Below are 16,919 nucleotides of genomic sequence, written 5' to 3'. Positions count from 1 at the left end.
ACCATTTAAGGAATTAGCATCTTGCGAGTTCGGAGCCCATAGGATGGGTGCATAAATCACAATAAAATTAGGAAAGCACTCTAGGTTTCTTAAACCAGACATTTTGCTTACTGAACATAGATCAGGTATTCTCAATTAACAAGAAAGAAAAGTGTGCCATGGTGACCATCAATGTTTGCCTACATATGTATGAAAGTCACAGTTCAGGGACGCACTCTGAAGCTATCAGAGAAAAAGGGCTGTGGTTTCACTGAAACGTAACGTTTTCTTCAAGGTATCAGACAAGACTTAAATTAAGCTCATCCGATGTAATTAGTAGCGAAAATAAAAACCAAGAAACACAATAAAATCTTATTTTAAAAGATTTTTCTAAATTTTAGATTTGCAATTGAAATGACAGGAATGAAATGACAGAGAGCAGGCAGCCTGGAATAAAGCACAGGCCCGAGGCTTCTGAAGTGAAAGTGTCTGAAGAAACTCAGCTCATTTTTTTCAGTGCACTTCTTAGCATTGAAAGGCTCTCGCACATAGCTCATTAGCTGACTGTAATGCTCAAACTCCTAACAAATAAATCACACTCCAGCCGAAGACTCAATCACACAACAGCCCAGCCTGAGCACTTGGCCTCACTCGTGGTCTGATCAAGCGCAGCGACTGAGAAAGACAGCAGATAAGGTAGCGTGCTTGAAATGAGCCTGTAGTTTTGAGGAACAGACCATGTCTAATATTTTTGCATATTTTCAGTCTTGTGTATCTTTGTAGTAAAATGGAACCCAATTCCTCCTGTTTCTTTATAATTTTTCAATATAATGCATGCACTCAATGAACTTTTTGAGTATTAAAATATATGTGAAATGAAATAATTATGCTAAGTGTATTTATCCAAGTAGAAACAGGATTCAAAGCTAGTGTGTAACAAAGTGCACACACACTCCTTTAATCTACTTCCATTTTACCTTCTAGAGCTTTACACTGACAAATGTAGAAAAAATGGTGTTCATCTTGGTGTAGGACTGCCCACCCCAAGTTGTCTTAAGAGGTCTGTGACGCTCAGACTCCTTCCTGGATTTGTTTCACAAATCCCTGCGTGAAGTTGCAGATTGAGACCTCCATTACCAAGCCCGCCGAAACCCCTAACTACAAGGATGGTACTGAAGAGCCTGCGGTAAATGCCAGCATCAAGTCCCACATCAAAGGATGAATTCAGGAAGACAGAGAGAATGATACAGGAACGCCGAGAGACCTGCGAGGATTTACAAATACTTCATATAAACACATTTTCAAATAGCTTTATTCAGAGTAGCCTTTCTGCTCTATTAAACATAGCAAACAGCTGCCAGGTTTATTCAGACAAATAATCAACAACCACAGAGTAAAATGGCAGAAGAAAAAGGAATTTTGGCAACAAGCCCGCAGAGGATGGCGGCTATTCTCCGAGTGCACCTCTGTGGGGCACGTGCGGTTCTGTATGGCTAGTCAGTGAAAAATCCCTCAGTCGCGGCAGAGAACAAAACAGTTGATGAAAACCAGACATATTCTAAACAAGAGCCGAGGGTGACCAAGGGCATGCAGAGAGCCGCGGGGCAGACTTGAGCTGCACCGGAAAGCAGGTCATCGCCCTGGTGAGCCACTCACCTTGATGTGCTGAGCAGATGGGAAGCAGAAAGGCAGGCTTTAGCCAGCAAAGGGCAGAACAGTAAACACGAGAATCAGTTCATTTGTCATTAGGTAAAGCAAGCCACAGAGACCATTTCTTCTACAGCAATACTCAACTTTCAGAAGACAAATACAGAGTTGAATTTAGCTACCCCTTATTTAAAAACCACTTAGTGAGGTATGAGAGGTGAGTACTCTACATTGACAGTAATGTCCGAGGTTTCCATGGTGGGCCTCTCTGATCCCACAGACAGGCAGGGCTGTATGAAATAAACACTCTACACTACAATCACCCAGTGCCAGGAAGCATGGCCTCCTCTGAGCCAGGGACGAGAAACAGGAATGACTGAATGACCTCCAGATAAAGGATCGTTGGTTTCAGCCTCCAGAGGGAAAATAGTTTAGGTTTAAATAAACTTTTACACATTGCTGATGGCAACATCTAAATAGACCCTATCATTATGAGTCCTGTCCTTAAACATATAAAAATCAGTGTTTCCCTCATAGCCATATACAAAAGAGGCTCCTTACTTATCAAAAAGCACATTTGACTTTGGGCAAGTACAATATTAACAGCTGTATTCTGTTGCTAAAATTTTTCTTTAGTGTGTTAAGAATGTTTCAGATCTTATTTAGCCAAAGCATTTCTTTAATACAGTCAAAGAAAATAGAGGTATTTCAATAGTATAATTAGGCAATTAGGCTTTATTCTGAAGGCAAAGTGTGCTACTGTGCATACAAAAAAAAAAAAAAAAAAAAAAAAAAAAAAAAAAAGAAAGAAAGAAAAAACAAACCCACAGGAAGAGCTTTGTAACAATGCACAAACAAATGTAGACCTGAGGCTCACAGCAGGGAACATAAAGTGAGTCTCAGAGTGCAGGGCTAAAACAACCTCTCAGAACCGAACAATTAAGGGTCAGTCTATTACTTTAAAGACACATTAACTAATTTCCAAGGCTGCCAGCCTGTGCGTGGCTGGGGATGTGTGGAAACCCTAGGGCCTGGTTGGAAGCACAGGTGTATACTGTACAGTTCAGAATTTCCTAGCCAACGCTAGTCACCTCTCACCTTGCTCCTTCTTAAAGTCTTTCTCTGACATGGCCACAGGTAAAAGCAGCTCCCCAACAGGTGGCTGGATGTTGACGTTGAAGCAATCATCCTGGGTGCTAAGGAAAGAAAGATCCAAAGATGACTGACCATATGCTTAAAAAAAAGCATTCTCTTATATACCGCACAGTTTAAAAGGAACAGTTAAACTGGAACTTCTGGGGTTACAGAACAGAATTCTGGGGTCACAGCTTGCACTAGTGAAGTACTTTAGATAAGAGCCCGAGGGTTTCTGCACGTGAGGCTAACACTACCAGATGAGCGATATATTCCCAGCCCCACAGAGTTTTAATCTTCACTGTTTTATTTTTTGAGACAGGGTCTTTTGTAATCCAGACTGGCCTTCACTTCCTGATACTCCTACCCCTACCTCCCAAGTATGTGACACATACCCAAGAATTATGAGGATGCGCCGCCATACCTGGCCGTTATTTCTTCTTTATCTGCAATAACATTAGTTTGCTTCCTTATTTATCTGGAAGTTTGAGCCGTGTGTGCGAGTGCGCTTATATGCATGTATGCATGTCGAGGTGTGGAGGTCATAGGACAGCTGTGTGGACTGGGCTCTCCTTCTAACTTTGCGTCTTGCGGGGACCCAACTCGGGCTACAGCTCCAAGGCTCCCTTTTAACTGAACTTCTTATTGTGTCATTCCCTGGCAGGTGTTACAGCTGACAGGACGGGGCGAGTTTAAGGATGTGGAGAACAGAACCTTGCATACCACGGTCAAAAAAGCCTCCCTGAAAGGCGCTTAGAATGTACGAGTTAGACGGCTGAGGGTGGCGGATGGGGACACCGATTAGGAATGCTCTTGGCTGCAGATAACCAGGAACTAAGCTGAGTTCCTGGAGAAGCTCATTAGGTGGCTAAAGAAACCCTCAAGGACCCAGCTTTCTCTTGCTTCCCACCCTGCCATCCACAGAATGTTGGCTTTCCTCGTTGTTACCAGATGGCTGCCAAATCTCCAGGTACCACTTTTGCATTCCAGTTAAAGAGGGAACACGACGATGCAGCGGAGAATAAATGAGCCAATCAAATCTGTTCCCAATCAAACCCATGCCTGGGGCAGGAGGCAAAGCTTCCCTGAGCTGCCTACACAGGGACTGTTCCTTTCAGGCCTCACTGGATCCCATGGGCAAGGCGAAGACAACTTGGGAGGTGAGGGTTATACATACAACCTATCACTGCACTGAGGTAGGGGGAGGGACTAACAGAAGCAGGGACATAAAAGCTACTTAAGTTTTCGGTTACTCCTGATGCATGCTAGACAGTGCTCTACCACAACGTACTCGCCTCCCCTGGCTCCCAGACACTGTTCACACAAGCTACCTCAAATTTCTCCAACACATGGTTTGTTCAGGCAAACCAGTATGTCTTGCTTATGAACACACCCAACACCACTGGACAAAGCTGTGCTTTTATGTGCTGTGTAAGTCTGAGAAACTTAAAGTAAGGGACCTTATGGCAGGTCCAGTGGGGTGGAGAACTTTCTGTACAGTAGAGCACAAAGCACTGGAGAGACATGGGCAAAGGTGTGGCCCAGGCCGGCTGTTTACAGTGAGGGTTGGAAAGCCTTGGACCTCAGCCTGTGTTTTCAAAATGGCGAGCAGCCTGGCAGCCCCGCCTCTTCACTCTCTTTGGTGTAATGATGTGCATGGTCAAGTGGGCACAAACACACTTTATTCATACAACCAACAGGAAGCACCTTCAGTATCCAGTTTTTAAAGATTGCTTTATGTGTCTGTCTCTCTGTCTGTCAGTCTCTCTCTCTCTCTCTCTCTCTCTCTGTGTGTGTGTTTTAGTGTGGGTGCCCAAGGCCTCAGAGGAGAGCATCAGATCCCCTGGAGACACTGATGTGGGTGTTAGGAAAGGATCTCGGGTCCTCTGGAGGAGAACCAAGTGTTCTTAACTGTAGCGGTATTATACCAGTTCAGTTTTAGTGTTTCTTAAAGCTATGACAAACCTCTGGAGACCATAAGCACAGGTCCTTAGAAGCTGGTGAGGTGGGGAGAAGACGGTGGGGAGGTCATGGAAGTCTGGTTGAGGAGGCAGGTCTCTTAGAGTCACTGTTAGGGTTTAGTGAGTAAATACGTTAGTGCTATCAGTGACTGTTTCTGTTCCACAAAACCAACTGACAGGTCAACTGGAGAGGCTGCAGGTGTGGCTCAGCAGTAAAGTGACTGGGGCAGGAGTAAGATCCAGGGGTTTGTGTGCCAGCAACACTCAAAACCCAGAAAAAACCACAGCACCCAGGGCTGTAAGCAGCAGTTGCTGGCTTTGTGCCCAGGAGCCCCGCCTCAAAGCCCATGCTTGCTCTGATGGGCCATGCTGCTTCTCCGGGTCGGGGAACATTTATAATGGGGAAGGTGAGATATTTTACAGCCTAGAATTAGAAGAGACATGCTCGGTCTTTGAAGTTTACATTGAGAACTGGATGAATGGCGGCTCACGGAAGAGTCTAGGCTCTACACAAAACAACTTGGATTTAATTATCGTATAGTCTGAGGTGTCCAGCAGATAATTAGAAATACAAATTAGGAGGGGCAAGAAAAGAAGGTGACGTGGAGAAAGAGGACTCACTGGGAAGGTCATGGTAGACAGAGGGAAGGGCTGGTGAGGACAGATGGGAAGAGTGGCCTTAAACAAAAGCCAGCGCCAGGCCTACATGGAGGGCTCAAAGGAGAAGCAGTCATGTCTGCCCCAACAAACAGACCAGACAGGTGAGGAACCCAGGGCAGAGAGGATTCAGGGAGCGGGAAGAGGGAGGGACTGGGAGAGGGAAAGGGAGGCATGAAGCTTCCTGATGGGAGAGAAGCTCAAGGAAGACAAAGGAGGGGGGAAAGGCAGGGGGTGGGGTCCCGCTAGAGTAAGGTGAACACCAATGAAAGCTGTGCTTGGAGGAGCCCAATGCAGGGATGGCTGGCTCCTTAGAAGTGTGACAGTCCATAAAAGAGCAGGTGAACGAGTGCACACCACACAGTGTGTGAATTTGTGTGTGAGACACAAAGCAGAAGGTCCAAGGCACCCAGTGAGGAAACTCCTACTAATTATGTACTAACTGATTTTTATACCTTTAATTTTTTGTGTTGTATTTTTATTTTAGTATGTATACAATGTCAGCATACCAAAACATATGCTTACATTATGTACATGTGTATTTATACATACACAACAGCAGCAGCAACATAACATATATGAGAGGCATGTATGTAATTTTAGAAGGTAGAGCACTAGGGGGTCAGATAGATGCTATCTACAACTCTTTAAAATAAGAACAGCATTCTCCCAGGGCTCCTGCATGGCACCACACACCCTGTGGGTTCAAGGTGACCCTGCGGCAATGACAAAGCAGGGTGCAGAGGGGACGAGGGAGATGTCTCAGGTCTGTGGGTTGGGGAAGGAATCTTGAATGGTTTGTCCTAGTAACATGGTGTGTGAGAACAGCTATCACTGGACAGATGGTTCTGTTCTTGGTGCTCATGCGCACTTTCTGTTGAGTCTGTTGAAATGGAAACAGTGTGTGTTCAAATGACCAGACCACTGCAGTGGTGGACACTGCTACCCGCTCACGGCGAAACTGTTTGCTCATTCTTTGCTGACAATGTGCCCCAGGAGTCATTTCTCTCCACCTTCCTTCCTGCTGTTTTTTTTTTTCTGGGGAGCGTGGGGTTGGGGGTAGGTGCAAGAACGTAGACAGACGTCTGCGTTAGAGCCACCCTCATGGGGCCATGAAGATGCCAAGTCCATAGTAAGTGAACTGGCACATGGCACATAAAGGCAGAGGACCGTGGGCCCAGCAGACACAGGGCAGCTGGTGAAGCCACAGACGGGCTTCTGTGCTTCCTGGAGGATGAAAGCCTTAGACACATTCAGCCAGCATTCTAGCACGGTGAGAAATTCCTTCGAATTTGCACAAACTTTTTCTTTCACTCCCTTCAGTCTCCAGGGCGCCCTTCATTTCTTCTTTCCTATCATTGTGCCTTCTTCTCTGATTGTTTCACTCTCTTTACAGCTATTAAACGTAATTAAAATATTTAAGTGTATGTATGATGAGCCTGCGTGTCTGTGTGTGTATGCAGTGTGTGGGGTGGGTGTGCGTGGGCCATAGCAGACGTGTGCCGCTCAGAAGATAACTTTATGGAGTGGGTTCTCTCCTTCCACTTTATGTGGGTTCTAGGATCAAACTCAGGACGTCAGTATCTCGCTGGCCCCCAATACTCCTTATCTTTCCCCTTCTCTTATCTCCTCTGGTTTACTGTGGGGAAATCACTATGCCCGTTTCTCTTCATATGTACCTCGACATAGATAAGGACGGTGAGATGTAAATGCACTGAATTACAAGACCAGTAAAGAAGCAATATCACACAGCTCCATACAGCTGAGCTGAGCTCACGGAGCAGGACGGCACAATTGTTAAGGTAAGGTAAGATTTCACTTGTATGTTTGACTGTGAAGCATACACAACTACATGCAACCCCACTTCACAGATGCCTATGATTCAAATTGGTAAACTAAGTAAGAGAAACGGGTGTGCAGGCTGCTCAAAGTCCTTGTCTAAGGACAGTAGTAACCCCTCAAAGGTAGTTTTGACTATTACATGACATGAAACATTCGGGACAATGCATCACAGGGACTCAAACTTACATATGCGATCTACATGTATCATGGATGTTTAACTAACCACATAACTGTGTCTGAGCTCCATCCTCTAAAGATGAAAATGCTCGGGTCAAAACAATTTATAGTTAGTTAGCACTTGGATAGACATGTCAAAAGTGATGCCAGTTTAAAGTTCATAAATGGCACACAAGCAGTACACACTTCTCTCTGCCTTTCTTGTCAGTATCACATATTTAAATTATTTTGAAATTTTGTCACTGATAGGTGAAACATCTCAATTTTAATTTTCCTAAACACTAGCCATGATATACATCTTTTTATGCTTACCTGCTATTTGCATTATTTCCTTTACAAAATGAAAAAACTGTGTACTTGCCTCGATGATTGTACATATACCCTGAGGGTGCCTGGTGCCCATGGAAGCCCAGAGGGTATCAGGTCCCTAGAACCAGAGTTACATACAGATGGCTGTGAGCCACCATGTGGGTGCTAGGTCCAGATCTGTGTCCTCTGCAAAGCAGCATTTAACACACAACCATAGCTCCAGCCTTCCTTCTAAACTGCCTATGTCCTCTTTACAGGCGGGGCCTTACTCAGAGAACCTGAGTTCCGTATGTATCCAGCCTACAGAACTTCTGTCTGTTCCAGGCCTTCCGGTGTTTTCTACTCACGTTTATAGTTCCTACTGTTTCTTTACCATAAAGAAATCTCACACTTTTAATGAAATCATATTCCTTTGTATTTCTTCTGGATATAATTTGCTTTTAAGACTTTTGCCCACAGTCTGAGAATTTTTCTTTGGCGCCTCTATTTAAATATGTTTATAGTTTTGAAGATAAAATCATTAATTTGTTTAGAAATGATCTGTGGAGGAAGCTGATTGCTTCCCAAGGTACAATCCACACCATTTATACAAAGGGTGTAACCTGAAAGCCCCCCATGACACAATTTATAAATTCTCAGTTTTGTCTTGCTGGTCCCTGTGTTAATACCAAATATTCTTGTGGTCGCAATACTTCAACATTTTAAAAGAGTCTCTTCATTTAAAAACTATTTTGACGTTATAGCTTGCTTTTTACATTTTGCTTGAGATTTAGATGTGCTGAATTCCCTGAAAGCCTTCCTGGCATGGGACCCAGGCTGCCAAGCTGAGGGTAAAGACAGATGCACTTGAGAGCATCTGCCTGATGAATATGTGGTCTTCCATTTAGGACCCGGTGCATTTCTTCTTAATATTGTTTTTTATCACAATTTAAACTACCTTGTTTGTATATTCTTTTAAAGCTGCTAGGAAAGATGCATTGCCTGCCCTATAACACTCTTAAAAATGCACTAAATAGATTTTCTCTTGTTTCCATGATGTTGGGAGCTAATAATCCTAGAAATATTCTGCTTTTGGTTGGATTTCTATGTTTGAACATCTGTTAGCATGTGAACAGCCTTATTCCCTTCTGACTTAGAGAGGATGTCTCAGATAATTTGTGGTCATGGGCGTGTGTGGCTAGTCAGTGAATTCACCACCCACCTGATGTACTCGACTGTGGGTTATCTTCAGGGGTCAAAGTCATATGAAAGGACACAGGTGGTTTCTTACTTTCTCTAGAAAACTTTTAGTAATAGAAATACTTCCTGTGATGTTCTAGTACAGTTAGGCTTTTAATTCCGATTTATATTTTTCTATGAATAAATTAACTCCATATAAACATCCCAACATAGTAAAAATTATACATAGCTTTATTTTAAATCTCTTTTTTTTACGTTTCCTTTCAAATCTGTCTCCTTTTTCTTTAATCTTTAAAGTTCCACTTTTCTACTGTGGACAGCTCCAGTGGTGTCCTCCTCAGGAGTTTTTTGGGGGTGTGGGGGTGTGGGGGGAAGCACATATTTTGGTAACTGAATTATTAAAACTAACTGGGTACCATTTCTGATGTGTACTAAACTCACCACAGCTTTGTCAACTTCCCCTACCATTTACAAGAGTTTCTGCCTTACACATAACTTACATTCTGTTGTAAGACTGCAACGGGTATCCTTTGTGTTCAGTTATTCTTTCCTAGCCCAGCCATCAGAAACACACACACACACACACACACACACACACACACACACCATCCTTTCCTTTAGTTCCCTGTCATTCTCTCAGGCAGGGTTACTATAAATACAGCTGCATTTTATCCGTTAGCTGTTTAATAAAGGTGAGAGGACTTGCACTAGTGTGTGCAGGCTGCTGTGGAGCTACTCCTGAGGGAGGAGGGAGGCCCAGGAGCTGACAATTCCAAGGCTTAGAAAATTCAAGAAACTTTAAGGGGACCGAAAGTTACAGATTCATGGCTATTCCCCAAGCTACACCCAGCCCCAGCTTTCATGGACATTCACCATGAGAAGGAGGGCTTTCCCGCTCCTTAGGGACACAGCTACGGCTGTATCCCGAGCTCCTGCCTGTCAGCAACCCCTCCACTGTGATCCTGTGAGTGTCTGCAACAAACACTAGCTCACCAGTTGGAGGTGGGAAGGGTTTTGTTAGGCCACCATTACCTTGCTATTAGCACTCTAGCTAGAGATGTTTGCTTGTCTTCCAGAAGACACAGAGGATAAGTGTGCCCCTGCCCCCCAGCTACATTAGTTTGTCATTTATTTAGCACATTTATTTCCACTTCAAGTTAAGAAGGACCCGTGCTTTAATTCTTTTCCTTCCTTCCTTGTTTGGAGTTACTAGTAAGATTTTTAATATTTTAAACCACCTTTAATTTTCTGTTTGCCACCAATCAATTCACGTAGAAACCATGACAAGGATTAATATTCCTCCTCACACTGGTCCATGTTGAGTTCTGGGTTTGGTTTATGATTCCATTTACTTTGACATTACACCAGCACTTACATTTCACAGAGCAACAGACGCTATAGGTGAGATCTCCACCCACTGTCCCCTTAGTCCACCGTCTCTGTAGCAGACGGAAAGGGAATTCTACTGTAACATTTCTCTGCGTGACCTTTCACAGAGGGTTTCTAAGTGGCAAAGAGAACCCCTGCTGTCTGAGAATCAGATACTGATGTCCTTCTATTTCGAAGGAGCTGTTCTAAGCAGTCTTTTGAGCTGCTCTCTTCTTGTTTGGTCTTTCAATCTGGCAGTTGTGTGTTTCTTGTTTAGAGAAATGCTTTTCCATAACTGAATTATTGTTTCTTGTCTCTCTTTCTGCATCTCCTTTATTTTGCAGTCTCCAGCAGCTACAGCTTCTATTCTCTGTGGCAGCTCCTCCCTGGGCCATCTTCCAGAGCACGAGTGAGGATTCAGTTGTCCCATTCCCTTCGTATCTGCTCCTTCCAAGTCCACGTCTCCGCATCCACCTTCAGCTTCCTCTTGTGAGCTGCAGTTTTCAACTCTCTCTCTACAGCTCAGTCATCTCCAACTGTGCAGTTATTCTTGTAACAGAACACACCAACTTCAACTACACATTAGCTATATCTCCCCCCCCCCCCATGTCTCAGTTTACTAACTTTTAAGTTGAGGGCAATAACAAGGACCAATGTGTAAATTAAACAAATTTGTATAAACATCTGTAATTATAAGTGTTTGCAATTACTTAACAAACGCTAGCAATTCCTATCCTGGTAGAAACTAGACTCCTGTTCTCTGGGGTAAGGTGCTCATTAAGCAAGTAAGATATAGTCTGGCTACACAGGTCTAAAGCAAGGAGGCAGGAAGGTAGCACAGGTTGAGGCTGCTCTCCCTGAGAAGACTGCCTTCTAGGGCAGAACTGCATTTCACTGTCCCTCAACAACCCCGCTTGCTCCAGCAAACCTAGGCCCTGCTGTGCTGCATCCACAAGTCCTGAGGCAGCCTCGCTGTCTCTGCAGCACTGTCCTTACCTCAGACTGTGTCTGCTCAGAGGGGAAGAGGGAAGTCAGGGGCTGCACTAGCTCGGTAACTCCAGAAAGGCCTCCTTAACCCTCCTAACTTTCTTTGCACACTCCCACTCTGGGCTTGATAGCCATCAGGTTTGTTTTTACTGTTACAAGTGTATCTTACAGGTGTTTTGGTCTGTGGTTTTCAGTGTCTCATTAAGCATTCATCTGCTTCTATTTGTTTCTTAATGGCTAATAATTTTTCGCAATTTCTGGTTGGTCAGCTAATGGTACTCCCTCCTCTGTGTTTCTGCCTCTTTCTATGCCTATCTTAATTAATTAATCTTATTTACTTTTCCTTTTCTTTCATTCATTCATTCTTTCTGTTTTTTGTTTTTGTTTCAAAAAGCTTTATTTTTACTTGGTCCAAGACATGAAATAGGCTCTGGGGCAGTTACAAAGCTGCCTAGTGGCATGAGAGGTTCATTTAGGTGGAGGTCCCGAGGCGGCGGTGCAGAGCAGAAGAGCCCTTGGAGCGCTTCCTAGGGGTGCTTGTGAGCTGCTCAAAGAGATACTCGCCCAGAGATCCCTGCGCTGGCTGTGGCCCTGCCAGCCTATGGAAGTTGGTCAGGTGGCTGCCCATCTTCTTGATGAGCTTCACCTCCTTATCCAGGAAATGGCTTTCCAAGAAATCACAGAGATGCGGGACTGTGTGGGCAGAACCCAGGGCATGCAGATCCAAGAGGGCCTGGTTCAGGTTCTTCTCCAGGGCCAAGGCGGCTTCCATGGCCTCCTGAGTTTTACCCCACTCATCTTGAGATGGCTTCTGCACATCCTGGAGGAGTGAATGGCTCTCATGATCGTTGTGCAACTTGAGGAGACCCTTGGTGCCCTCGAATTTCTCCTGGCCAATTTGCAGAAGTGGCCTATGCCCTCCTCCAAAGCCATGTCATCCCAATCAAAACTGAAGCCCAGTGAGAGGTAGTGTAGGAGGCCCACAGGTGCAAGTTGACCAGCGATTCACAGCAGCTTCCACTTTGGTGGAATAATTCTGACAAATCTGAGAGGTAACGGCTAGTCCTCAAAGAGACTGCTGGCTAGTCCTAGGAGCCGAAGGTGGTGAGCAGGTGGTCCCAGAGGCTGCGACTAGAGAGACTTGTAAGGCGGCTGGAAGCTAATAAAGTGGGAGTCCCTGGGTCTGTTCCATCCAAACACTGTTGAAGCAAGACACAGATTCACAGGACCTCCAAGGCACTGCTCGAGTTAGTTAGTTTTTCTAAAAAACAGTTTTATTGTGTAGTCCTGGCTGTCCTGGACCTCACTTTGTAGACCAGGCTGATCTTGAGTTCTGAGCTCCACCTGCCTCTGCTGCCCAAGTGCTGGGACTAAAGGTGTGCACACCATCATCTGACTCTGTGCTCGCCTTCTAAAGAATGGATTTTTCTTGTTAGTGGATTTTAGACAAAAACAGTGGAAGCAAATGGTGTTCTGTAGTTAGCTTCAGCCACACTGTATTATCTTCGACACAGTCCTACCCACTCACCACCAAGACAGGGAACTGTTTGTGCAGTATTCACTCTAAAGAGCTAGATGTATGGGTATCATATATTTTCAATTGAGTTTTTTAATCAAGAAATTGTTTGGGCAATGATTTGAAATGCAAAGTAAGAGAGGCTTTTATAAAATACGTAAGTCTGACCATGTATAATCATGTCCTCACTCCATCCACCCATCTTCTCGTCCAAGTACAGCAGCAGCATTTCTTTCCCAAGGCTTGTATCGAACATGCTCTTATCAGCATCGTTTTATACACTGACTTTCATAATGTATTTCAGGCGAAATAAAACAGCAACGGCAGCCATCCTCAGTCTCCTTCTTTTCATCCAAGACTACAGCACACCACGAAGCCAAAGGTGCCACTTACTATGCACAAGGCGCAGCGGTGACTGGCACCTAAGACCAATTGATCCCCGCATTACCACCATCTCCCTCCCCCACAACCACTACGATGAAGCTATTGATTCAAACGCTGCCGATCGGTTTCCATTTTCTGATTTTGGGCAGGCCAATTAAGAAAGTGAGTAATTGTGATTACGCTGCTTCAGGATCAATTACACTTGAGGCAAGACAAAGTGCTCTTTCTGAAACACACCAGAAATAATTTTTGATCTAGCATGCGCTTGTGCAAGATGAAATATAAAATAACTTAGTCATTTGTAGCTTCACTGTGGAAGATGTATTAACAAAAGTGTTTATATGAGAGAGCTAATTGCAGTGTAAGATACATCTGTTATTTTCCTAAAATTAACCTGAGAGACGCTGAAAGAAAACCGTCCATCCACATTGCCCCGTGTAGGGCACAAAGCAAGCACTACTGGGTGTGCTTCTCCCTACAAGGTCTTGGCTAGCTGTAGAAGACAAAATGCAAACATGGTCCAAGAAACTATTAAAAAAAAAGTCCTGTAATTAAGACAAAACTGGAAAAATAAGAACAGAATTGGTTGTAAACTGGAAAGATAAAGGAATTTTTTAGGTTTTAATTTTGGCCTAGTTTGGTGCAAGCTTTGTCATTGGGCTCACATTGTTGGGATCATTAAAATGAATATACCTCTGGTGTTGGGAGCAAATCTATTTAGGGTAGTGTTACTCATAGCCTGTGTTCAGTCATATTGATCTGTGTTGTTTGTCTAATAGAAAAATAATAAACAATTACTAGGCAGTGTTGGGAAAAGTAATCAGTTTTTATATATCACTAATAAAGTAGACCTCCCAAAACATAAAGGTGATGATCTGCATAAAATCAATGGGCATGCTGCACTGCTCCTGCTCCTCACTGCCGGCTCTCGACAGAAATGACACTGGGCCTGAGTCTCGGAAGAAATGACAAAGAAAAAGGGTTGGTACATCTCACCTACACATTTACTTTAAAGTGTTTTGGTCCTGAGTTGCAAATTTTAAATCCTGACAAATTCTATCCTAAGCTGGCTAAAACTGAGATACATAAAATACCTAAAAAAAAAAAAAAGAAGACAAGTAACTTCCACTTAAAAAAACCAGACAGATGCCGTATCAGAAAACATAAGAAGGAATCTGAGGGTGGCTCTCAGAGCTGCGCTTGCTTTGCTCTGGCTTCCCAACGGCCTGTGGAGTCCACCTGCATACACACTATACATGGGCCTAAGTCTGAAACTAGGACAATTCCAGTAATGTGTGGTTATGACGTCTTAATCAACTTTATAAATGTCCTCAAGCAGTTTGTAAAATTAACATAAAAGGAGGAAAATGTTTTAGAAAAGGCTCAGAACCAGTGATATTCTATTCAGGAAACTCACCGTGTCTCAGAATGATAGACAGCCTGCCTCAGCAATATTATCAAACTGATCATATCTCCTTGATTTTCTAAAATTATATTATTAAAATGAAAAAACCTAGTAATAGCCCCTTTTTTTTCAATTGTGCATGGCACGCTGTAAGGGCAGGTGTGCAGCACGCTGAAGGGCAGGTGTGCAGCACGCTGAAGGGCAGGTGTGCAGCACGCTGAAGGGCAGGTGTGCAGCACGCTGAAGGGCAGGTGTGCAGCACGCTGAAGGGCAGGTGTGCAGCACGCTGAAGGGCAGGTGTGCAGCACACAGAAAGGCAGGTGTGCAGCACGCTGAAGGGCAGGTGTGCAGCACGCTGAAGGGCAGGTGTGCAGCACACAGAAAGGCAGGTGTGCAGCACACTGAAGGGCAGGTGCATCAGAAGCATAAGAATGCCCATACAGTACCCAGCGTATACGCAGCTCTTCCATGGCAGGTCTACACCGCCAAACAAAGCATGTCTTAAGTTCTGTCTTACAGAAAGCATTTGGAAGACCAGCTTTACATCCTTTGTCCTGACAGGCAATGTAAACAGAACTGAACTTACCACAACTGGAAACTGGCCGTCTGTGTAGAATCACAGAAGTCAATACCCATTGAGACAGTAACAGACCCCTCAGGCTCCAGAGAGTCTAAGAGAGAGAGAGAAAGTTACACATTAAGACATGGAAGATGTGGGAAAAGGAAAGAGAACCACCAAACACTCGGCCATTCATGCCAAAAGACAAACTTAATTTTGGCTCATAAGAGATTTAAACTAAGAACATTAGAGGAAAGCTAACATTCGCCAATGGACGCATTGCATCTATTTGTTTGAGATGCTTTCTTCCGTATCCTTAAAGTTCACTGTTTAATTACTGTATCAGTGGTGGGTTTCCATAGCATTTTCATGGATCATGTCATTATATTGGTCTGTCCATTTGCCTTCCCCTTGCAACTGCCTTTATTCTGCTGGTCTGCTTCAATCCTTCAAACAGTCCTCTCTCCTGTTTTTATGTTACATAAATTCTACTACCCACTAACTTTCCTTGCCTTTCCCTGCTGTGGTTTGAATGAGAATGGCCCCCATAGGCTCTTCTATTTGAATAACTGGTCCCTTCATGGTAGAACTATTTGGGAAGGATAAGAAGGTGTGGCTTTCTTGGAGGAAGTGTGTCACTGGGATTGGGCTTTGAGGTTTCAAAAGCTCACAGTATCACCAGTTAGCTCTTTCTCTCTTTCTGCCCCTAATGTGGGGATAAGATGTAAACTCTCACTCAGCATCACTGCCTGCACATCTGCTACCATGCTCCCCACCATGATGGTCATGGGTTCTACTATCCTCTGGCACTGTGAGCTCCAAACTAAGTGTTTTGTTTTGTAAGTTGCTTTGGTTGTGGGATCTTAGCACAGTAACAGAATATCAACCAAGACATCTCTTAAGAGATCTCTTCTTCCCACCAGTGTCCCCTTTCTGTCATAGTCTGTAATCTCTCTGTCTCTCTGTCTCTCTCATGCACACAACCATGCACGCACATGCTCACAAAATATCCATGTTTACGACCATCTTTTCTAGAGTTGCAATAATGTTGAGCTCACAGCTGTCAGTCTCATTGCTTAAGGCTATTCTTTTCTCCTTCCCACACAGAAGATGAAGCCCAGGCATGAAAAGATTCTACTTCTGAGCCATCGCCCAGCTATCCTGTCCTGAATCCCTAACACCATTTTCTGCACTATAAGCACCATGGTTTTTGTACACTTGTTTGTATCATACAGCACAGAGGTTAGCCAATCCTGCCAACTCTCACGACTGCACTCACAATCCCGAGCCTCCACAGTACACACACTGCTAGCCCTCTGACACTGTGTGACTCTGCTGTGAGTGCTAGGGTAATGAGCTTGAGGCTGCGCTGTGCTAATTCTGGAGGACAGGGCATGATCAACGGCATGTTTTACTATGTGAACGCTTCAAGAACAAAATGATCAGCATAAAATTATCCATATAACGTTTTTTATAACACTTGGACACTGATCTAGACTTGCTGTTGTGCACTGAAAATGGTCGAATGTGAATCCTTATTGCCCTCCCCCTAGCCCACAGGACAATCCTTTGTCTTCTTAATATCTTTGGAAAATTAGGCAGATCAGCCCTACTGTTCTTATAAGGAATCCATCTCCCTGTTAAAAGAAGGGCAAAACTCAGAGATTTTAAGGAAATATATAGCAGATTGGTGACTAGGAATAACATTTCTGGGCCCTTTTGATGGACGCACATTTGCTGAATAAAACATCTTGATTCCCCTTTTTTCCCCCACAAAAACATGAAAACAAAATATGTGGTTTTGTTGCATTCTTG

The 16,919-nt window shown here is 44.0% G+C and overlaps 1 protein-coding gene across 2 annotated transcripts in view; it reads right to left on the bottom strand.

The window, feature by feature from the left end:
- Positions 1-16,919, bottom strand: part of AP3B1 (adaptor related protein complex 3 subunit beta 1) — a 191,070-nt gene that overhangs the window by 15,725 nt on the left and 158,426 nt on the right. For both annotated transcript variants that reach the window (XM_080925494.1, XM_080925493.1), the window contains exons 24-25: positions 15,132-15,216; positions 2,725-2,822 (exon numbers count right to left, since the gene is read on the bottom strand). In XM_080925494.1, the coding sequence (XP_080781620.1) occupies positions 2,725-2,822; positions 15,132-15,216 (183 nt within the window). The remainder of the gene's footprint in view (positions 1-2,724; positions 2,823-15,131; positions 15,217-16,919) is intronic.

The sequence above is a fragment of the Micromys minutus genome, assembly GCF_963924665.1.
Source record: "Micromys minutus genome assembly, chromosome: 11".
Taxonomy (NCBI): domain Eukaryota; kingdom Metazoa; phylum Chordata; class Mammalia; order Rodentia; family Muridae; genus Micromys; species Micromys minutus.
Note: the sequence above shows the minus strand (reverse complement) of the source record. Positions and strands in the feature narration are given on the sequence as shown.